The 22,364-nt window shown below is 59.1% G+C and overlaps 2 protein-coding genes across 10 annotated transcripts in view; both read left to right on the plus strand.

The window, feature by feature from the left end:
* ADAMTS10 (ADAM metallopeptidase with thrombospondin type 1 motif 10) overlaps positions 1-3,043 on the plus strand; it is an 83,102-nt gene extending 80,059 nt beyond the window's left edge. For all 7 annotated transcript variants that reach the window (XM_068919609.1, XM_068919607.1, XM_068919610.1 and 4 more), the window contains 2 exons: positions 569-725; positions 1,162-3,043. In XM_068919609.1, the coding sequence (XP_068775710.1) occupies positions 569-725; positions 1,162-1,271 (267 nt within the window). In that variant the 3' untranslated portion in view covers positions 1,272-3,043. The remainder of the gene's footprint in view (positions 1-568; positions 726-1,161) is intronic.
* A 2,075-nt stretch (positions 3,044-5,118) lies between these two features.
* MYO1F (myosin IF) lies at positions 5,119-22,364 on the plus strand. 3 transcript variants are annotated; one of them, XM_009667175.2, is made up of 28 exons: positions 5,119-5,466; positions 9,483-9,620; positions 11,895-11,984; positions 12,497-12,591; positions 13,384-13,471; positions 13,710-13,799; positions 14,033-14,164; positions 14,256-14,390; positions 14,483-14,615; positions 15,008-15,204; positions 15,569-15,649; positions 15,784-15,870; positions 16,194-16,280; positions 16,569-16,736; positions 16,841-16,926; positions 17,284-17,365; positions 17,475-17,581; positions 17,762-17,860; positions 17,937-18,081; positions 18,325-18,439; positions 19,006-19,175; positions 19,340-19,485; positions 19,903-20,049; positions 20,199-20,347; positions 20,646-20,729; positions 20,846-21,044; positions 21,434-21,600; positions 21,719-22,364. In XM_009667175.2, the coding sequence occupies exons 1-28, from the start codon at positions 5,464-5,466 to the stop codon at positions 21,793-21,795; spliced, it is 3,297 nt and encodes a 1,098-aa protein (XP_009665470.1). In that variant the 5' UTR covers positions 5,119-5,463; the 3' UTR covers positions 21,796-22,364. The 3 variants fall into 3 exon arrangements, 2 of the variants coding, with proteins under 2 accessions (XP_009665470.1, XP_009665469.2); XR_693049.2 differs by having other exon boundaries at positions 5,305-5,466; positions 9,405-9,620; positions 20,199-20,313; XM_009667174.2 differs by having other exon boundaries at positions 5,306-5,466; positions 9,405-9,620.

Genomic DNA, 22,364 nt, shown 5'->3' on the forward strand with positions numbered 1-22,364 from the left:
CAAGTGGAGCAGGTACGGATTTGCCTGCAGACTGAGCCCTCAGGGTGCTGGTTCCTGAGTCTATCGGCCTTGCTATAGCCCAGCTGGTGGGGCAGGGGTGCCATCTCGGGACAGCAGGTTGATGGGGAGGGTGAGGACATGGCAGTAGAGAAGGAGGCGGCTGGCCACAGTCCATGCGCACAGTGTGTGTGCAGCTGCAAGGACACCTGGCGGTCACAGCGAGCTTGGCAATCCCCCCCTGGCCTTCCCGCACCAGTGGCCGTGCCTGCGTGTCATGCTGCTCATACCAGCGCTGCTCACACCAACAGCCAGCTCTGCTCATGTCAGCTCTGCTCTGCAGTGGGCCAGCTGCAAGTGGGGCCATCCCAGCCCCGCTGGCTGTGCATCCCAGCACCGAGAGCTGCCAAGTCCTCCAGCCACGGCCCAACATGGCATCCGCAGCAGGGCAAGAGGGACAATCGCATCAAGAACATTTTGTACCTCCTAAGGGCTGCCCATGCCCTGTTCTCCATGGGTTATTAAAGGCTTAGTAGTCGCTGCAGCTCCGTGTTGTGCTGTTCCTTGGCAGTGCTCCGCGCAGTGCGGCCTCGGCCAGCAAAGACGATCCGTCCAGTGCCTGGCACACACCGGGCAGCCGTCCAGCGACTGCGTGGAGACCCTGCAGCCACCCGGCATGCAGCAGTGTGAGACCAAGTGTGAATCAGGACCTACGGACAACCCTGAAGGTGAGGGGCTAGGGAGGGAAATGCTGAGCCCTGCCGACCACAGGGCTGTGCATCTCTCCTCCGGGCCCACGTCGTACAGGGACACCAGAGGCAGTACACCTCGAATGGGGATCTTGGTGCTGTGCAGTGGGGCAGGCTCTTGTGGGGACCCCTCTGGTCTCTGGCCCCACTGGTGTGTCTTGACCACGATAAATGAAGTGACTGCACTTTGCCATAGCAAAGAGAGGCCTTACTGTGTGGCTCTCTGTCACTTCTTTAGCACCAATCCGTCCTACTGCTTTGTGGCAAACAGTCTCCAGGAGCAAGGCACCAGGGAGCAAAACTTGAGTTTGCAGAGCGCTGATCTGAAGCAACTCCCTCCCCTGGGTGCTCAGAGAGGCTCTACAACCCAGACACAGCAGGGCTCTAACCCTGTTTCCCTCTGTCGCCTGTCCAGAGTGCAAGGATGTGAACAAGGTGGCCTACTGCCCACTTGTCCTGAAGTTCAAGTTCTGCAGCCGGACCTACTTCCGACAGATGTGTTGTAAAACATGCCAGGGGCACTAGGAACAGAGCAAAGTGACCCCCGTGGGAAAACTGGAAGGCAAAAGCTCTGCCGGAGGGCAGCCGAGCCGTGCCCTTCTTCTCCGCCCCTGGGAATCTCCCCTGGATCCAACACAGACATTGGTCGTGCTTCCGGTGGGAGCCGGCATCACCCCATCCCGTCCCCCAAGGACACACACCCTTCCCTCCCGAGCACCCCAATGGCAGGATCCCAGTTAAACCACTGCCGGCCACTCCAGAGACCGCCACAGCCAAGCACAAGAGGAGCCGGTCACCGCAGCGGGAGAGGGAGAAGCTGGGCAGAGCACGGCAACAAGGACATTACTTGAAATTCTGACATTGTTATTTATTTAGTAGCGGACCTAGGTCCTGCAGGCGCCAGCCGACGGCCACCGAGACGGTACCATTAGCCCCGCTCCTGCCTCACCCTGCTGGGTGCCTGTATCCTGAAGGCATCATGGGGCATCGCGGTCCATCATGGGGCGTCTCTGGGGAGGCTGAGTGTGCTGCCTGCCACTGCCTTTCCCTGGGGGCATCCCAGGGGACACGGGGAGGAGATTTCAGCCACCAAGGGTGACGAGCGTGGCTCGGTGCTGTTGGCTTCTATGTGATGGACAAAGAAGAGCCACCGTGGGGAGTGGGGTGGGAGCAGGAATCTTGTTTTCTTCATTTGCATCCTGCTGCCTTGGGACCCGCTGCAGGTGATGGAGAACAGGCCGCTCAGTGAGCGGAGCAGCAACACCAGTTTCACTGGGAGAGGAGGTTATTCAAACTCTCTGAATGAACACTGATTTGGGTTTTCCCCAGTTTTTCCTAGAGCCTTTGTCACTTGTATGATCACTTTCGTTACAGAGCGATCTCAAAACGTGAGCCAAGGTCAGGGCCCAGGCACACAGGGGTTGTAGTCACTTAGTGGGAGTCAGAGATGTTCCAGTCTGCAGGAAACAAAGCAAGGGAGGATGCAAGACGAGAACCATCTTGGTCACAGCATCCCCATTGCCAAGCCATGGATGAGGACCCAGCTCCCAGCTGGGCCGTCCCCCGTGAGCAAGACGGCCTCCACGGCTGCTTTGGCCCCAGAGGTGCTTAGCCCCCAAAGACAGCCTCGCTGCGTGCGGCTGTGGCCTCGGGGTGCCAGCCCAGGTGCCACCCCACTCCTCTGCCCCCAGGAGACTCCAGTGATGGGAAAAGAGCAGGCTTGAAATTCCTTCAGGTCACCTCCCTTCAGGCGAAGTCTGGGCCGTCACACGAGTCCCTCTGTTTGGCCTGTGGAAGCAAAGGGCCAGATGAGACCTGAATTTCCAATGTACAAGGCATGTGCTTTTTATTATTATTATTATTGTTATTGTTATTATTATTTTCAGGCCTTTCTGCATCACAAAGATGGAAAAGCTCATCCGAGCCCACCAGTTCCGTTCCCCTCGCGGGTCATCCTTAAGGTGCGGGGATGAGGTCAGCCCTCTTTCCCCGAGCAAACCTCTCTGCCCTGCTGGCCCCCACGTCTTACTACACCGGGTGCCTTTTTCCCTGCTCGTCAGTCAATCGCAGCTTCTCTGGTGCTCAACAAATCCTGACTGGCTGGCGAGCGGGCGTTAATTTGTCTTCCTTCTCGGTGCGATGCTCCGTTCTGACATTTTGGGGAGGGGAGGGGAAGGGAGGGGGAGTGTTTTCACCTTTTTATATAGATATATATAATGAAAAATGTTTAAAATACTAACTCTGAGGAGGAGCGACGTAACGGCATGATTTATAATAAAGGAGTAGCTACGATCCCGGGCGCAGCTTCTGGTCCCCGTGTCGTTTCTCCCTGCAGGCTGGTCCCTGGGTGCTGCCTGGGCTCCGGGGACCGGCGAGCCATGGCCCTCAGCCCTGTCCTATGCCAAGATGCTCCTTGAGGTCACCTTGAAAGGGGGTTTGGGCAGCTGAGGAGGGCTCTCCCTGCACCCCAAGTGACCGGAGTGGGTTGGAGACATCTGGTCGCAGCTAGGGGTGCAAGGCAGGACCCTGAGTTGTGGAGAGGGTGATGAGCCAGCTCATGATTTGTTTGAGGCAGAAACTCCCGAAGTTGGCATTGCTAAAAGCTTTTATTTTAAATGAGAAGCAAGAGGCTCTCCTAGCACTGCAGTGCCACGACTGTGAGCGTTTCCGGTGTCACCTTCGCCTCTCCAGCGAACCTCCGGCACTGTAGGGAGCCATCACGTTCACGCCAAGCGTCCTCCAGCCACGAGAGGTCCGTGGCAGCTGCAGCATGCGGGAGGTTGTTCCCTGCTAGATGGCCTTGCGCACCCTCTGCCCGTGGGTCGCGAGTGCTTCTGCATGGTGGACTTTTTAGGAATTCACAGGGGTTGGAAATTTCCCATTCGCTGACCGAGCGGAGGAGGAGTTTGGAAGACTTTTCCAAAACCTGAGCTTTGCGGGTAAACGTGCAGGGCAAGGACAACGGTCTGCTCCCACCAGCCAGTGATGCACGCAGACCCCGTGGCAAAGCGCTCGGCCGTGCGGGGCTGCCCAGGGCTCGCCGTGGCCCCAGCACGGGCACGAGACACTGTGCCGGGACCCGGCATGAGCAGCTTTAGCAGAGATTTTGGCCACAACCCAGCTGCTCACCCTCCCTGCAGACGGCAATTTTAATTTCCTGGTTTCCATTCCTGCCTGTGGTGTCGAGAAATGGCAAACAGGTTCAACACTGTGCAGGTAAATCCAGCCCCACCGTCAGACCCATCTGAACTCTTTGATTCCCCGCTCTCCCAGGGAGGCCTCGGGACCCTATCCCAACTAAGCAGCTGATTTTGCCAAATACCCGAAGGATTTGCAGGTGTTCAGCATCTTCATTTCAGATATGAGCAACACAGGACGTTCAAAACTCCTGACTCAGATGCTGCCAAATCACTAGCTTCGTTTTAAGGAGAACAAGTAGGAGTCTCAAAAAACTTCTTGGCGTTTTTGTTCCAGTAAATATATTTTGGAGACTTTTAATTCTGTCACGTCCTTGGGTTCCGCTTGCATCCAGTTTTGGTCTTTTTCACTCCAATCATGAGGCTGAAATGTTACTTCTTAGAAAGAAAGAACAACTCAGAGACGTTTCTGAAGTCTTTTCAGTCCAGGAATCGGGGCTCTGCAAAAGGCACCGAGCAACCTGATGATAATATCTCGCGAGTGGTAACACTTGTCTTTGTTTACCGCCTGCATTTGGATCGCGGTGTCTCGCTCCAGCTTGAATATTTTCGCTGCAAGCGCTTGCACGCTGAGCTGTGCTCAGCACCTTCAGCCCTGCAAAATGATTCAATAGAAACGCTCATGACCACTTTTTCCACCTAGCTCCCAACCCACAGCCCAGTCACGTTGCAAATGCTCCCCGAGCTGCACCTGTCGAGTGATTCGTCTCGCATGGGAGATGCTTCTGCAACGGGGACCCCACCGTTTGCCGCCTCTGCAGGACTCGGGCCTGGCGCCTGCACGCAGCTGGGAAGGTCTCTCCGAAATGGCTCCAACTGAGCCATTTCAGCAAGCGTGGCCCCGGTTGCAGCATGTGCCCACGCACGGGGCATCCATGTGCCTCCTTGCAGCAAAGGCCAGGCTGGCATAAAGACACCAGAAAAGAGTTGGAAAAAGCAGCGCCTGATAAAGCATCTTGCTCCTAAAATGCCCTTAAAGCAAAGCCTCCTCTAGCACCCATCTGCCACCCCGGGGCACAGCAAACCGACACCCCGAGGTGGGGGAACGGGTTTTGCAGATGCCTGCAAATTAGCAATTAGCCTGGAGAAGAGAAGACTGAGAGGGAATCTCATCAATGCGTGCAAATATCTAAAGGGGAGTGTCAAGAGGATGGGGCTGGGCTCTTCTCCGTGGAGCCCGGCGACAGGACAAGAGGCAACGGGCACAAACTGAAACACAGGCAGGTCCACCTGAATCTGAGAAGCTTCTTTCCTATGAGGTTGTCTGAGTGTGGAGAGGTGGAGCCAGCCCGAAAGCTCCCCCTCCAGCACAGAAAAGAAGCTCTTAAACTCCCTATATGCTGTGAGAGTGGCTGAGCACTAAATGAGGAAGTAAGAGGAGGAAAAAAAATTGGTTGCAACTTGTAGTTGCAGCAGAAACACAAAGCAAAGTGCCCGGGGATGGACCCGGGCCCCTGGTGACAGGACCCCCACCCGTTCCGAGGGCAGGACGTGCGGGACAGCCGGGCTGCGGTGACGCCATGGTGAGTGCAAGGAAGCGGCAGGGCACGGCCGGGTCCCCCTGTCCCCAGGTGGGCCACATGCCCTGGAGTTGCCACCTGATTTTCTCCACAACCCTGGGGCACTCTCTGCCCCAGCCCCGCTCTTGCAGCCCATCTCGGCCCCAGGCACCCTCTCCCTGCCCAAATCCCCACGCCGTCACCGACACCCGCAGGTGCAAGGAGCAGGCAAGAGCCCTGCAGCTGCTCGGATAGCTGGCTCATCCCGACGGCAAGGTGGCGGCGGTCCTGCCCCTGCTCCAGGCAGAAGGAGCCTTGCAGGGCTGAGCGAGGTGCTGGGGCAGGACGACGGGGAGCAGCCGGGGCTGGGTGCTGGGTGCTGCCTGCAGGGTGTCTCAGCTGCATCAGCTGCTGGCAGCCCGTTTGCACCGTGTGCGGGGTCTTGAGCGGGGCCGGGGCTGCCTACGGCAGGCCTGGAGGGCTCAGGGTGGCGGGGCCAGGCTGGCGTGAAAGCGCCTTTGCTTTCACCATCTTTGCGGTCCCCGGCGGGGGAACCTGTTCGTTCCTGTTGATGTTCTGAGAAACGCTTTTAGTTTCAGCGCTTCTCGGCCGCGGCGGGAGCGGGGCCTCGGTGGGGGCCGGCTGGCGGCGATGCCCTCCTGGCAGTCACCCCTTGCCGAGCAGCATCGCCCCGGCATGCGGGGTGACAGCAGCCAGGTGCTGGTTTCCGTCCTCAAATTGGGCTTGTGGCAGGACTTGAGACCCCGCGAGAGCTAAGCAGGGGCTGCATCCCCCTCCGGGCACAAGGGACAAGGCTGCTGGAAGTTGCTGTGGAGGAAGGAGAAGAGGAAGATGAAGCCTCTCGAAATGGGCTGGCTGCAGGCTAACAGGGGTGGAGGAAGTTGGGGCCGAGCTGGGGAAGCTGGAAAGGCCCAAGGGGCACCGTGGGCAAGGCGGAGCGGGAGTCCCCGCGGGCGCTGGGACGCTCCAGGACAGGCAGGAGGGAGAGGAAGGACTAGAGGTGAAAGAGAAAGAGTTAAGGGGAAAAAAGGAGCTTTTTTTCCCCCCCTCCCGAGATGGAGAGCCGAGGGAACCTGGCAGCGCAATGGGGAGATGCTCCGGCCGGGAGCAAGGTGGCTGCGCAGCATGGCCGCGGCTGCATCCCCCGCGGGTCACGGCTCTGCTCCAGCCGTTTTTGCAGCCCCTCGTCTCCCCACCCAGCAGGCAAGGGGGACCCCAGCCTCTCCCACTCCGTGTCGGTCGTGGCTGGCGGCATCGCCGCCCCATGGAAGGATGCTCCGGCCCCCCGCGGCGCGGTCCCGCTGCCCCCACGAGACACAAACGCCTCCCCCTTCCTGCCAGCGCCCGAGGCCTGAAGATGCTTTGTGATTACCCCAAGAGGCCGTATGAGCCCATTGACCGCTTTGCGGTGCCTGCCCAAACCCCTCGCGGCTCCCCTCGCCGGGCTCCTCCCGTCTTTCCAGGGAAAGCAGCCGGCTTCCCAAATCCCTGCTGGGGTTTGGCTCTGGGGCAGCTCTTCCCATCCCCACGACTGCTGCTCCATGCTCCCATCTGCAACCTTGCGGGTTTGCTGATAGCATTGCAATACCTTGCACTGCTCTTCTAAGTATTTCTGGTGGTTTCATAAGGTGTCAGCTGCGCTGAGGTTTGCCCTTTCTCGAAAAAAAGGATGCCAGTTTCGGTTGCCTTTGCTCCGCATTTGAGGCCTGCCGCAGCTTTTCTCAGCAACGTGCACCTCAGCTTTAGAGAAAAACAGATGATGTTTTTTGCAATGATGTTTTACTCCTCTGGCCGGGGAAACAGTGCCTGTTTAAGAAAAAAAAAAAAAAGGAAATTCAATTTTGCTGCATGCCCCAGGCTCAGCGCCGCGCTCCTTAGGGCCGTGCAAGGGCAAGGATGTAAAACCTCCGGCGCCTCTCCGCATCATCCCACGGCAGCAATAGCTACCTCGGTTATACCACTGGGGAAACTGAGGCACGGCCGGGGAGCAGGCTGCGCTGGGAGGCCAAGCGGGGCTGAGAGCTGGCCTGCCATGCTTGGCCTCTCACCCCGGGATTTCAGCCCCAAAACAGCTTCCCCTCCGCCCGAGGACTGGCGAAATCCCCCGCACGTGATCGTCCCGAACTGTGGACTGAGGGAGCCGCGCTCGGATGTTGCACAGGGCCAAAGGGACCCCCGGGGCTGCAAGGTCGGGGGGGGGAAGTATTTCTTCACTCAGTACAGAAACACGTGGCCCAGCTCAAATCGGGGACAAACGCCTTCATTGAAACACCGCCCCAGTTTTCCCTGCAGTTGTGCTTCACCGGGGGCGCGATCACGGCCGGGAAACCCCCCCGGCTCCGCAGCTCCCCAGCCAGGGAGCGCCCTGGGAGGCAGCGGGACGCGGGGCCGGGCCTGCGCCCAGCAGTCGTTTGGGTGAGGAAGAAAGATGGGCGGCAGCTCAACAGTGCCGTGGTTGCAATGATGAAAACGGTGCCGTTTGCCTTAATTCGGTGCCACGGCAGGCAGAACGAGCTCAGGGTGCCCGTGCCCGCGGGCGCCAGGATGGGGAGAGCCCGACAGGGACCCTGCAGGGGGTCCATTGCTTTTGTTTTTTGCTTTTGTCCAGCTCCATTGCTTTTGAGGCTTTGAGATGCGTTTGAGTTTGTTTTTTTTTTTAGCAGGCAGAGCACAGTATTTTGGGTTGCTGCTATGAGGCCGGTATTAAATCCCACGGGGGGTAGAGCTGGCAGGGGAGCAAGGAGCATCCTCGGGGCATGAGGGCGGGTACCAGGCGCTGCTGGGCAAAAATCAGGGGGCAAAGGCAGGGAAGGTCCAGAGGTGCTTCCCAACCTGGCCGGCAGCATGTAGAAGAGCCTGAACACCCAAAGCCTGGCAGAAAAATGAAGCAAAAGGGGAAGAGCTGAAAAGGGGAAATGGAAGGAGTAAGAGGCCGGGGCAAGGGTTGGGGGAAAGAGAAGTGAAATCGGTGCTTGGAGCACTTTAGGCAAAAAAGAGGAAACGCAGGGCGCAAGCAGCAGCGAGCCAGCACACAGAGGAGCAAGGACGGCTCCAGCTGGACATGTCACCTCCCGGGCTGCACCGCAGCCAGCCAGGGCCACCCGATGCCGGGGCCCGGGGCTCCCTGCCGGCTCCGAGCCTGGCCCCGGTTCGGTGCCAGTGCGGCCCTCGCGGGCGTTGCACGCCGGCTGCACGCCTCGCTGCAGCTCTGCACCGCGGTCACGTTCAGCAAGTCGTCTTTGTAGCAGCGAGGATGAGAGAGGCCTAGCCGGGGGCGGCGGAGCGGGGATTGGTTTGGTTTGCTTTGCTTTTTTTCCTTTTATTTGCAAAGTGAAATCTTCCCATCTCGTGTCTGGGAAGGGCTGTATCTAGCCCCGCTAGGGCTTAAATTGCAGCCCATGGTTTTCCTTCCAGCCCCGTTATCACGAGAGGACAGAGCCAGGCCACCTTTGGGGGCTTTTTTTCTCTGCAGTTGTGAAGTGCCGCATTTGCCCGGGCAGGGAGGAAGCGGTGACCAAGGAGTATTAACACCTGTGCCCCAAGCTGTCCTCAGCCTGGCGGCTGCACCGAATGCTGGCAGAGATGCAGCGGGGAGGCAGCGAGCTGCGGGTGCGCCGGGTCAGGCAAACACCCGCTGGGCTGCTATCAGATTTTTTTGCCTTTCCTCTGGGTTATTTTTGCAGGCTTTTTCCCTGCTCGGGCCTGCAGCGGCAATTTATTCACTCATTAATTCATGAACGAGCAGGGGGCTCTCTTGAAAAACGGGCTGTTGGTGCCCCGTTTGCTCCTTTCCGCGCTGCTCAGCCTGCCAGCCCGGCGCTAGGCGGCAGGATTTGGCCCGAGGAGCGGCTCCCAGCGGGGCAAACGCTGGCCCACACGCGGGACTTTGCTGCTTGCTCAGCCAGCGTTTCCCCCAAGCAGCTTTTTAGGAACTTTTGCAGACCCGCCACGCCGGACGCGTGCCGCGCGCGGGGTGGCGGGAGCGCCCCGGCACAGCGGCTCTCGCCGTCTCCCCGCAGGGCAGCAAGGAGCGCTTCCACTGGCAGAGCCACAACGTCAAGCAGAGCGGCGTGGACGACATGGTGCTGCTCTCCAAGATCACCGAGGAGGCCATCGTGGAGAACCTCAAGAAGCGCTTTATGGACGATTACATCTTCGTATCCTTGCTGGGGCCGGGCTCGGGAGCTTTGCGGAGCAACAGGTCAAACCGGGGCTGTCCTGGTGCTTCCAGAGTGCTCTGGTCCCGGGACGGGGTTGGGATTAGCCTGGGGGAAGGGGGGTGGCTGTTGTAAAGGTGTCTTCACCCCTTCATATGCTGCAACCCTGCCTGGTCCAGGTAAAAGGACCCATCCCTGGCGCCTTCAGCATGGTCCCGCTGGCTTGCGGCTCCCTCCTTAGCCCGCCGGGACTTTGCCCCCCCACCCCGGTCCGGATGCAACAGCACAAGCATGGGAACCTGTGTGAGACCCCCCAGGAGGCCCCCGCCGCCACGGTGCCCCGGAGACCTCGGCCAGCCCCAGCGCGCAGCCCGCGGTGGGTGCAAAGAGCTGGCAGGACGGCAGGCGACCCCAGTGCCGGCTCGCTGGCTGACACAAACCAGCCCCGCTTACAAGCTGTTCTGCGGCCACACTGCAACTGCCACGGGCTGTTGCCTGTCCCGCCGCACCCCGTGACGCCGCTTGGACCCGTCCTTTCCAGCCTCGAGGCATCAAGGATTGCAAAACAAGCCATAACCAAGATCCTTATCTGGTTTCTTCCGTGATTCCCGCAGCCTTGTGAAATCCCCACCAGGAACCAGATCCTGACAGCCGCATTTGCATCCCCCCTCCTGCTGCCCCTGAGGCCGATGGCCCTCAAAGCTGCCATCTCCTGCCGGGCTCAGGCGTCCCCCCGCCATGGTGCCATGTCCTGCCTCCCCAGCCACAGCTGCAGCGTCAGGGTCTCCATGCCACCCCTCCCGGGGAAGCTCGCAGCTCCATCCCAGGGAACCGCATCCTTTTGCCGTGGGATGGAGCCTCCCGTTGCTGCTGGGATTTCACCTCCGCCCCACCGGAGACCTCCGGCGACGGCGAATCCAAGCAGAAAAGCTCTGCACTGATCCCCGGGCGGATGGGGAGCAACCTTGTAGACCTGGAGCGGGGGAAGCTGCGTTTTAGCTAGATCTTTGCTTTCCACCGCTCTCAGGCTGGTTCAGACGAGCAACAACAGGGTGCTGCTGAACCCCTCCGTCCTGCCCAGCGTTGCCCCGTGCCGTCATCCAGACCAGCCTTCGCACGGACGGACGCTAGTGCGGCCACCAGTTCGCCAGCTCCCCGTACCGCCGCGCTACCGCTCAGCGCCATGCCTTGCGCCCTGCGACTCTCGCGCTGCGCTAGCCCCAGCCGAGCGAGGCAGGGCGGACGGGGCTGGCGTCCCGCCACGGCCGGGATTCACGGCAGGGGCTTTGAGATGGGCCTGCTTGGCCGCAGCGGGATGCTCTCGTTCCTCGCTCGCCCCCCAGCAAGGACCGCGGCAGCTCAGCATCCCTGCAGCATCCATCCGCTCCCCCCTGCTGCTCCCAGGCCTGGCAGCTGCCCGGTCAGGCTGGGATAGGAAAAAATAAATCACTAAATTGCAGGGCAGGGCAATGTGGCAGTTTGGGGAGGCTGCTCAGCTAGTGGGAGTGGGACCAGTCTCACTACTGAAAGCCACTGTGGTTTCCCTGAAGACGCGACTCTGTCCTTACAAGGTGATGCGCCGTCCCAGGCAGGAGGTGACGCAGCGTCACTTGCTCTTACAGCAGCCATGAGGCTTTAAATGTGTTTGGGGTTTGGTTTGGGGACTTGGGGTTTTTTTTGTTTGTTTTGTTTTCCTAGAAAAGAGGAAAAAAGAAAACATGCAAACCTCCCCCTTCCTTTTTTCTCACCGTGCTGCTCAAGGCCTGCTGTCCAGCCGTGACTCAACACCCCGTTTCTGCTTCTCCTGCAAAAATCCTGCTTTTCCTGCCCTTCGCCTCCTCTTCCTCTGCCTTTCCCACCCTTGGCGCAGGCTGAAAACAGGACGTCCGACTGTCCCTGCATTTGCCGGGGGCTCACCCCGCCGAGGATGTCACGGCACCCCAACGTCCCTCTCCGCAGCATCCACCCGGGCACCGGCGCGTGCTTGGGGTGCTGGGGGACTCATCCCTGTCCTCCCGTTGCATCCGTCTCTGTTCCCGTCATTTCCAGGCTCAATTCCCTGCTTTTCTGGCCATTCTCGTCCCCCTGCCCATACATTCACTCTCCCCCCGACCCTGAGGGAGATTTTGGGGTACTCCCGGCCAGGCTGTGCCATCGAGCCCTCTTGCAGCACGGTTGCCCTGAGGCTGCATCCCGTCGGCGGTGGGTGGGGGGAGCAGGGCAGGGATGGGGTGACATGGAAGACCACCGGACAGACCTTAACCTGCCACTCAGACCTACATCGGGCCGGTGCTCATCTCGGTTAACCCCTTCAAGCAGATGCCCTACTTCACCGACCGGGAGATCGAGCTGTACCAAGGGGCGGTGAGGACACTGCATCCAGGCTTTCGGGGTCGGGGAAGGGAGGGGGCGTTGAGTTTAGTTGGTTACTTTGCTGCCTTATGTGCTGCATTTGCCTGCAAGTGCCTGGGGGCTCTCCCATCCTCCCTTTGGGAGCCATGGGACTCAGCGTTCCCAAACCGGATTGATGCTCCTGTTTAGGGTCAGTAATGAGACTCAGGAGCAAATCTACAGGCCTGGTAAATTCAGCTAATAAATACAAGCACAAGCAAGCCAAACATGATAAAATATGACCCCCAAATGACATTAACTCTGCCACAGAGAGACACCACGAGGAGAAAAGAGTTAAGAAAACATTTGAAATGTCTCCAAAAAGCTCACTGTTTTTGTGCCAAGAGGATATGCCCCATCCCTGCTGTACGTTTGTTGCCTCGTGCAGTGTGTGGGCAGAGTTAAGGTGACTTGGAGCTGGAGCCCATCCGCGGTGGCAAGGAGCTGCTCTGCACTCAGCGCCGCTCTCCATGTCCCCTCTCTAGGCTCAGTATGAAAATCCACCCCATATCTACGCCCTGACTGACAACATGTACCGGAACATGCTGATCGACGGGGAGAACCAGTGCGTCATCATCAGGTGCGGGGCTGGCTGAGGGAGAGAGCTGGGTGTCAGGGTCGCCGCGCCGCTGGGACCCCTGGACCCGGTTCCCTCCTACCCCGGCGACCCAGCGCATGGCCCGTTTCCCTCTTGGTTAAGTGAGATCAAGGTTTCATTGCGCCGGGTGCTGTACAGGCAAGAAAACAGGCGGTTCTCACCCCTGTGGGTACCTGAAGCCCAGCAACGTGCTCCAGGTGTCCCAGCACGGGGTGATGCTTGGAGGGAGCCTGGCGTGTGGGCCACAGCCCCATGGCTGCAACAGGCTGTTGTTCCCCGCAGGAACTGAGCCTTGTGCAACGCAGTTTTCCGGTTGCATGTTGCAAGGGAACGAGTCAGGATGTGGGGCAAGTCCCGAGACTTCCCCTTTAAGCTCCAAAGTCCTGTGTTCCCCTCCAAATCCAGCAACCAGAAGTCCAAAATCTCCTCCCAGAGTAACCAGCCTTGGTGGGATCCAGCCACGTTTCTGTCCCAGGACATCCCCAGAGCAGCAGCAGCCCCCATCCCCTGCCACATATGCAGGCTCCCAGGCAGGAGAGCACCCCGACCCCGGGAACCCAGGGCTCCCTGCACCGCTCCAGCACCCTATGAGCCCCACCGCTGTGGCTCAGGGCTTATTTGGGGCTGGACCCTCAGGAGTGTGCAACTCCAGGGCTGTTCGTCACTCCCGTCCCAGATTGAGGGTCTGCCCTGGGGATGCAGGGGACCCGGCTCTGGTGCCTGGGCTGGGCATTTCTGCACCTTCACTTTGCCTCTGTTTGGGTACTTCCACAGTGGAGAAAGCGGGGCTGGGAAAACAGTGGCAGCGAAATACATCATGGGCTACATCTCTAAAGTGTCCGGAGGTGGAGAGAAAGTGCAGGTACTGTTCCTGTGCTCGGCCAGATGCCTGCTTCACCTCTGTCCATCCGCGCTCTGTCCCTCTGCCTCCCCTCAGCCCTGCTTTCTCCTCCATCTACAGCATCTCCCTGGGGCCGGACGCAAGGAGCAGGGGGACCTTGGGGATGCTGCCAGCTCTGAGTCAGGGTGCTCCCAGATGTGGCCTCACGAGGAAGCCCAGCATCCCCCGGCTCAGCATTGTCCCCTTCTCTCTTCCTCAGCATGTGAAGGATATCATCCTGCAGTCCAACCCTTTGCTGGAAGCATTTGGGAATGCCAAAACTGTCAGGAACAACAACTCCAGCCGCTTCGTAAGTCACTGGGGCAGGATGCTGTGAGCCCGGGTCATGCTGAGGGCCAGCACCCACCCCAGCATCCTGGCCTGCATCCATCCCAGCGATGTCCAGAACCAGGCAGCTGGAGCACTGATGTTGTTAGTGTGCAGATGAGAGAGGATAACGGGGCTGAAGGCAGGGGGTTGCCACCGGACCCTGGGAGAGGGCAGGGGAAGCAGGCTCTGAGCAGCGACTTGTCCCGTTGGCAGGGGAAGTACTTCGAAATCCAGTTCAGCCGGGGCGGTGAGCCCGATGGAGGGAAGATCTCCAACTTCCTGCTGGAGAAGTCCCGGGTGGTGAGCCAGAATGAGAATGAGAGGAACTTCCACATCTACTACCAGGTAGGGACATGCCAGCACCCGCTGTGCAGGCACCTGCAGGCACCAGTCCCGAGTAACCGCAGCCCCCATTCGCTCTCCCTGCGCCTGGCAGCTCATCGAAGGGGCGTCCCAAGAGCAGCGGCAGAACCTGGGCATCATGACGCCTGATTATTACTACTACTTGAACCAGTCGGACACCTACCAAGTGGACGGCACCGATGACCGCAGTGACTTCCAGGAGACCATGGTGAGTGCCCATAGGGGCTCCACGAGCCCAGACACCGCTGTCTGCGGCCAGGTGTGGGCTGACAGGCTCCTCACACACACCCCTCCCCCCAGAATGCCATGCAGGTCATTGGCATCTGTGGAGACGACCAGCAACTGGTGCTGCAGATAGTGGCAGGGATCCTCCACCTCGGCAACATCAGCTTCCGGGAAGAGGGCAACTATGCTCAGGTGGAAAATGCCAACGGTGAGTACGCCAGCACCCCTTGTCGGGCAGCACAAGCGGAGACACGTGTGGAGATCCTTTGCACTTGGATGTGAACTTGTCATAGCACAGATCCCTCAGCAGAGGAAAGAGGTGGCATCAGCATCTTCCCAGCTTTAGAGATGGGGAAACTGAGGCAGCAAGCAAGGAAATGACACAATCATAGTTAGAAAGGAGGGGATAGATGCTAGCAGTCCTGTTTGGCAGTCCCTTGCAGTGATTTAGTAGGAGGAGGAGATCATCCCACGTCTAGTTGCTAAACCGCAGTTCCTTCCTTTGGGCTCGGCCAGGGTGGAGAGGGGTCTGGCAGCCCCAGCAGCTGTGGGCAGCATCCCTGAGGGTATGTCTGCCCTGACCACCCTCCCTTCGCCCAGCACTGGCCTTCCCTGCCTACCTGCTGGGGATCAACCAGGACCGGCTCAACGACAAGGTCACCAGTAGGAAAATGGACAGCAAGTGGGGTGGCCGCTCGGAGTCCATCAATGTCACCCTCAATGTGGAGCAGGCGGCCTACACCCGGGATGCCCTGGCCAAGGGCCTCTACGCGCGAGTCTTCGACTTTCTTGTGGAGGTGCGTGCCCCCACAGCCCTGCCGCAGATGGGGATGGATGCTCCAGCCAGGTAGCACGTGCCCCTTCTTTGCAGGAGGTAACTCCTAGCCCCATCCTCTGCCAAGGCATGAAGAGCTTTTGTTTGGTGCTTGGGTCATGAGTGCAGCAGATGAGATGGGAAGAGCTGGCCACATCCTTGAGATGACTTCAGAAAAGGGGCATGTGGTGGTGACATGGGTGAAGTGTCTCAGGACACCAGCCCCACAGGGAAGGGGTACCAGTGGGGCCAACTGCACGTGAGCGCTCACCATCCGCTCCAGCACACAGTCCACCGACCTGGCAGGAGCCCTCGATGAAGGGGATTCAGTCCATCTCTCCCTACAGTCTATTAACCGGGCCATGCGGAAGCCGCACGAGGAGTACAGCATTGGGGTGCTCGACATCTATGGCTTCGAAATATTCCAGGTACTGACTGCTTTTCTGTAGAAGCCCAGCAGGGGACTGTCCAGCCTCCCTCTCCTCCAGTGATATGAAAGGGACAGAAGCCAACTCAGCCCTATCTTATTTTTCTTCTTCCATTCTCCTCTGTAATTCTGCAGAAAAACGGCTTTGAACAATTCTGCATTAACTTTGTGAACGAGAAACTGCAGCAGATCTTCATAGAGCTGACCCTCAAGGCAGAGCAGGTACAGGGGACAGGGCACAGTGCAGTGGGGAGTGCTGAAAGTTGATTCCTGCACCCCGACACCCTCCAACCCTGGGCAGATCCCAGTGACGTGGCGAGAGCAGTCAGGCATTGGCAAAACCCCAAAATCAGGTCTCCGGTCAGGATAGAGAAGGCACCCCAACCTCTTTTTTGTACCTACTGGCTCAAAAAGCCCAAGCATGGGGGACTTTGCAGGTTGTAGGTGACCACTATTCACGAGCAGAGGACGGGAGAGGAAAGGCTGCCTGCGTCTGTCCTTCTGCACACAGCTGCCCTCACCCAGCTCTCTCCGCTCTTCCCTAGGAGGAATACGTGCAGGAGGGCATCAAGTGGACCCAGATCCAGTACTTCAATAACAAGGTGGTATGCGACCTGATCGAGAACAAGCTGGTGAGTGGGATCTGCTCCTCAAGAGGAAGCTTAAGATACCCCAGGGGGACAGGCGGACAGGGTGTTGTTCATGGCAGTTGGCCAAAGCCAGTCCTGCCTGGGAGTATCCTTGGGCAAGTGGCAGCACGGAGGAGGTGGTCTGCATCCTTAACACAAGCGGCAATTCAAAGGAAAGCAGCTTTGAGCAGTGCGGGGCACTTAAAGCCAGATATAGGACTGGGCCCTGCCTAATCCCCCCGGGCTTCGCTCAGGGCACCTAGGTCACCCTGGCTTTGACTACCTCCCCAGAACCCACCGGGGATCATGAGCGTCCTGGATGATGTCTGCGCCACCATGCACGCGACTGGCGAAGGGGCCGATCAGACCCTGCTGCAGAAGCTGCAGGCGGCCGTGGGGACACACGAGCATTTCAACAGCTGGAGCGCAGGCTTCGTCATCCACCACTATGCAGGCAAGGTACATGGCATGTGCCCCATGCATGGGCACCCCTCATACACATGCCACCAGGGGGGCACGCGGCCCAGGCGGGCTGAGCTCTCCCCTTCTCCCGGCCTCTCTAGGTCTCCTATGATGTGACAGGCTTCTGCGAGCGCAACCGCGACGTGCTCTTCACTGACCTCATCGAGCTCATGCAAAGCAGTGAATAGTGAGTCCAGGGAGCACTTCAGTCCCCCGTGCACACCTTGAGGGCTTGATCTAGGCATAGCATCCTCAAAGCGTGTGTCTCGGACCATCTCATGCTCCTGCCCCAGTCGATGCCCAGCATCCTGTATCGCTCTTCAGGGACCATCAGCAGCAGATTCAAGGGATGCTGGGCTGGATGGAGGGGGAAATTTCGGGGGGGGGGGGGGTCCAACTAAATCTTGGTGCAGACTGATGGCCCATATCTGCGTTTCACAGCCTCAGAAACTGGGACTGCAGCTGGTTCCTGTGATGGCTCAGTGCTTGCTGAGCTTCCAGGAGTCCGTCAGCATTCACCCGCTCACTGTTATCTGCCTTTCAGCGGTTTCATCCGGATGCTTTTCCCAGAAAAGCTAGATTCTGACAAAAAAGGCCGACCAACCACAGCAGGCTCCAAAATCAAGGTATGTCCTGAAGGCTGCAGGACAGCAGCTGCCTTTCCCTGGAGCAGCAGCCGGGTGCTGGGCCCCTGTCAAAGCCACCGAACACTGCCAAGGTTCATCTTTGCAACAGAAACAGGCTAACGACCTGGTGAACACGCTAATGAAATGCACGCCACACTACATCCGCTGCATCAAACCCAACGAGACCAAGAAACCCAGAGACTGGGAGGAGAGCAGGTAAAGGAGGCCTCTGCATCACGGCACCCTTGAAGCCCAGGGGCTGTTGGATAGCAGGGTCCGTCTTTCCCGCAGGCAAAGCTGCCGAGCGGAACCCTGGGCCAATTCCTCTCCACGGGAGCCACAGTGCAGGGTCTTGTCCCACCCTGAGCGCTTCCCTTGCCACTCTTGGCTCCACAGGGTGAAGCACCAAGTCGAGTACCTGGGGCTGAAGGAGAACATCCGGGTGCGCCGGGCAGGTTTCGCCTACCGCCGTGTCTTCCACAAGTTCCTGCAACGGTGAGCCACTGGTGGGGCCAGACCCAGCCAAAGGGCAGTGAGCCCAGGTGCATGCTCATGGCCCCTCTGCTGGCAGGTACGCCATCCTCACTCCGGAGACGTGGCCGTCCTGGCGAGGGGATGAGCGCCAGGGCGTGCAGCACTTGCTGCGATCCGTTAACATGGACCCAGACCAGTATCAGATGGGCCGGAGCAAGGTGTTTGTCAAGAACCCCGAATCGGTAGGTGGCCTGGCCTTGCCCGTCACCCCACAGCTCTGCATGGGTCTTGGAAAGCACCCAGCAAGGAGCACCCATCCAACCTCCAGAGCGGACATACATCCCTGTGCCCAGCTGGGCGTTGATTTGGGCCATGCCGGGGTGGATTTGGGAAGGGGATATCCCTACCTGGGAGAAGGGAGGGAGAGCCTGGCCAGGCAGCCCCCGTCCCCAGCCAGGCTCTGCACCCTGTGTCCCCTCGCACAGCTCTTTCTCCTCGAAGAGATGAGGGAGCGGAAGTTTGACGGCTTCGCCCGGGTGATCCAGAAGGCCTGGCGGCGACACATCGCCATCCGGAAGTATGAGCAGATGCGAGAAGAGGGTAAGACCAAGGGTCTGGAGCCATGGCAGCCGGGTCGGGAACTGGGTGACAATGGAGTGCTGGGTCAGGAGCAGCACCCTGCAAGGATGCTCTCAGCCAGGGTCAGTCCCATCCCTGCTTGCTGGTCCCTGCTTGATGGATCCTGCTCTGCCACAGGGCACCCCATGCGCAGTGTCTGCACAGGCATGGGAAAGGCCAGTAGTTAGCACCCAGCTCCCATTGCAAGCATTTCCCAATCTCCCCAAATGTACAGTGAAAAATCAAGAGGAAAACCCACAGCCGGGAACAGTTTCTCCCTCCTTCCCTCCTACAACACAATTCATGTGATTAAAAGCCAGCAAAGTTCAAACAGCTCAGATGCTTTCTGTGGCAAGCACTCTGCCCCACATCTTGCTGCCACAGCTTGTGGGGTGTCTCACACGGCTCTAGCAGCCGGATTTACAAGACCAGGAGATGCCTGGCCTCACAGGCTCCTGGTGCCGAGCTCCAGCAGCCCGAGCCATAGGCTCAGTTGCCCAGCCAGCAGGGCCCTGACCTGACCAGCATTGCTTTGGGGCCTTGCACAGCTTCCAACATCCTCTACAACTTCAAAGAGAGGAGGAGGAACAGCATCAACAGGAATTTCGTGGGTGATTACCTGGGCATGGAGGAACGGCCTGAGCTGCGCCAGTTCATGGCCAAGAGGGAGCGGATAGACTTTGCTGACTCTGTCACCAAGTACGACCGGAGATTTAAGGTAAGCACACCCAGCGGGGAGTCAGGGGACAGTCCAAGTCATGTCACATTCTCATGGCTCATCACAAACGTCCTTGGATGGGACCCATGTAGGACTCGCGTCCCGCAGCAAAAACATATTTCACCTACCTGTGTCCCTCAACCCCTGCTCCTGCCCATTCCCAGCCCATCAAGCGAGACTTCATCCTCACCCCCAAGTACTTCTACCTGATCGGGCGGGAGAAGGTGAAGAAAGGTCCTGAGAAGGGGCAGATCAAGGAAGTGCTCAAGAAGAAGGTGGAGATCCAGGCTGTGAATGGTGTCTCGCTGAGGTACATCCCCTGGCACGGGGCTGGGACCACATGTAGCTCCACAATGCTCTTTGCAGGGGTACCATGGGGTCTTCAGCAGCCCCAGCGGGGTCAGACTGGCTGGTGTGCTGGCCCATCCTGGGTCTCCTAGGCTTTCTCCATCCTCTGATCTCCAGGCCGTTGTTGGAGATGAAGATATCAGGGCATCACACCATGGTGGGGAGGGAAGAGATGGGGGACCCACGGGTCTGGGGTCCCTGCAGGGTTGGCTGCGTCCTTGCTTTGGAGGCCTGGGAGGTTTCCCACTAGGTCAGCCTCCAAATTGGCCCAGACTCCAGACTCGGTGGGATCTCCTGGTTCCCAATCAGCGCTGGCTGGGACCAGCATTGCCTGTGCCCAGTGTCTGACCCCTCACCTCTTGGGGATTTCTCCAAGCAGCACCAGGCAGGATGACTTCTTCATCCTCCACGAGAATGAAGCCGACAATTTCTTGGAGTCAATCTTTAAGACGGAGCTCATCAGCTTGCTATGCAAACGCTATGAGGAGCTGACCCGCAGCAAGCTGCGCCTCACCTTCAAAGACATGTAAGGAGTAGGGCTGCGCTGTCAGCTGGGTTTGACCCTTTCCTCCCGCAGCCCGAATTTTCAAGGCCAACCGCATGTCTCCATGGAGGACTGGCCCTGTAACCCCACAGCAGCATCGGGGGTCCCAACCTTTGGCCTCTCTCCTTCAGACTACAGTTCCGGGTGAAGAAGGAGGGCTGGGGTGGCGGCGGCACCCGCAGCGTCACCTTCGCGAGAGGCCAGGGCGACGTGGCTGCCCTCAAAGCAGGAGGCAAAACCCTTACGGTCAGCATTGGGGACGGGCTCCCCAAGAACTCCAGTGAGTGCCAATGCCACGGCGTCCCACTGGGGAGAGGCAGCGGGAGGGCCAGGAGTGCCAGGGCGGCTGGGCTACGGCAGCGAGGGGCTGGCGGGATAAGCCACGACATGGCGTCCTCGGGTGCGTGTGGCTTGCATTTCACCTAGGAGGATGGTCGTGCTGCTGCTCATGTGGTGGGGGAACCAGGCGCACTGGAGAAAGAGGCAGCCAACCCATTGTTCAATCCCCAGCCGTCTCTGAGGACCCCACAAAGCTTATGGGGACTGTCACCTAACAGGGTGTCTTTTTCCCCCCCTAGAGCCCACAAGGAAGGGGGTAACACAGAGCAGAGGTTGCCACAGGCCACCAGCGGCCTCCCGAAATGCCCCACCAGGGCCAAGAGGTGAGGAAGGCAATGCCAAAGGGGTCAGCAACGGGGAGCCAGTCCCCAAGGGCAGACCCCAGCCTGGCCTGGTGGCCCCTGCCGCCATAACATGCCATCTCTTGGGGGGTCTCTAGGCACCTGCAGGAACGGGGCACCCCAGTTCCCCCGCAGCAACAGCCAGGCGCAGCGGGACCCCCACACGGTGCACCAGAAGCAGATGCGGGGTCCACCAGCCGCGGTACTGCCCATGCAAAGCAGCCGCAAGGCGAAGACGCGGCCCCCATCTGAGCAGAATATGGAGTTCCTCAACGTGCCTGACCAGGGGGTGGCCGGGTAGGTCACGGTACCATCCCCTGCGTGTGCCCATGCCTGCTGGGCTGGCCCTGACCTCTCCCTGTCATTGCTGCTGCCCCCAGATGCTGGCTTTTCCTTCCAAGGCCAGCTTAGCCTCCCAGCTCCATCCAGCTGAACCAGCTCCAGGTTGTCTGGCCATGCTGGGAGGTCTCCTTGGGTCTTCTCCACACCAGTTCTTCCAGTGCTTGCACTGGGAGGCCCTTTCCTTTGCAGTACTGAGCTGGAGGGACAGAGCAGCACTTTGGTGGAAGGCGGGTGTAGCCCTGTGGCTCAGCTCATCGTGCCACACTGTCCTGGGTGCAGCGTGATGTCCCCCTCCTTCTTAAGCTTGCCTCTTTTAATGATGTCATTTGTCCTTGACCCTGCAGCATGCAACGGCGGCGAAGCGTGAGCCAGCGGCCCCCTCCGGCTGGGCGCCCCAAGCCCCAACCCAAGGCAGCTGTCCCACGCTGCCAGGCACTGTACCAGTACATGGGGCAGGACGTGGACGAGCTCAGCTTCAACGTCGGGGACATCATCGACATCCTGCTGGAAGGTACATGCTGGGCACCACTGCCCCAGCACCTCCAGGCCAGCCCCATGCTCAGGTTTGCAGCACAGCACTGTCGCGTAGATGGTTTTGACCTAGGACTGTTGCTTTCCCCCTTCTCCAGATATCTCTGGATGGTGGAAAGGTCGACTCCACGGCAAGGAAGGCCTTTTCCCTGGGAACTATGTGCAGAAGATATGAGCTCCATCCGGTGGTTGCACTGCCAGGTGTGATGGGAGGCCACCAGCAGCATCCTCTCACCTCACCACCGATGAAGAAGTGCAACCCAAGCAAGATCCATGTCCCTGCCTGGAGCAGGCTGGTGGTGGACAAAAGGCAGCTCTCTGCAGCCAGTTGTGATGTGGGGGGGGGGGGGGGGGGAGGGGACCACCACACACTCCCAATGGCAGCTTTGCCAAAAATCACTTCTGAGTCCAGCGTGAGGAGAGGGGCTGACCGGCTCCTTTCTGCTATACTGGTGTTTCATAACCACTTCCCCTTCAAGCTGGCCACCCTCTGGGCCCCCTTCACTGGCTGCCCAGCCCATTCTCTGCCTCCACACTGCCCATACCCACCAGCCAGGGTTGTGCCGGTGGAAATCACCAATTTCCACAGCTGCTTGAAATCATAGCCCTGGAGCAAAGACTGTCTCTTTGCTCCCTGCTCATACAGCACGTCACACCACGGGCATTGGAACTGCTAAAGATGATTCTGGGGTATAAATAGGATTGTTGTTAATAATTGTAGTTATAAAGTTACCCTATATGCCA

Source organism: Struthio camelus, chromosome 26 (assembly GCF_040807025.1).
Source record: "Struthio camelus isolate bStrCam1 chromosome 26, bStrCam1.hap1, whole genome shotgun sequence".
NCBI lineage: Eukaryota > Metazoa > Chordata > Aves > Struthioniformes > Struthionidae > Struthio > Struthio camelus.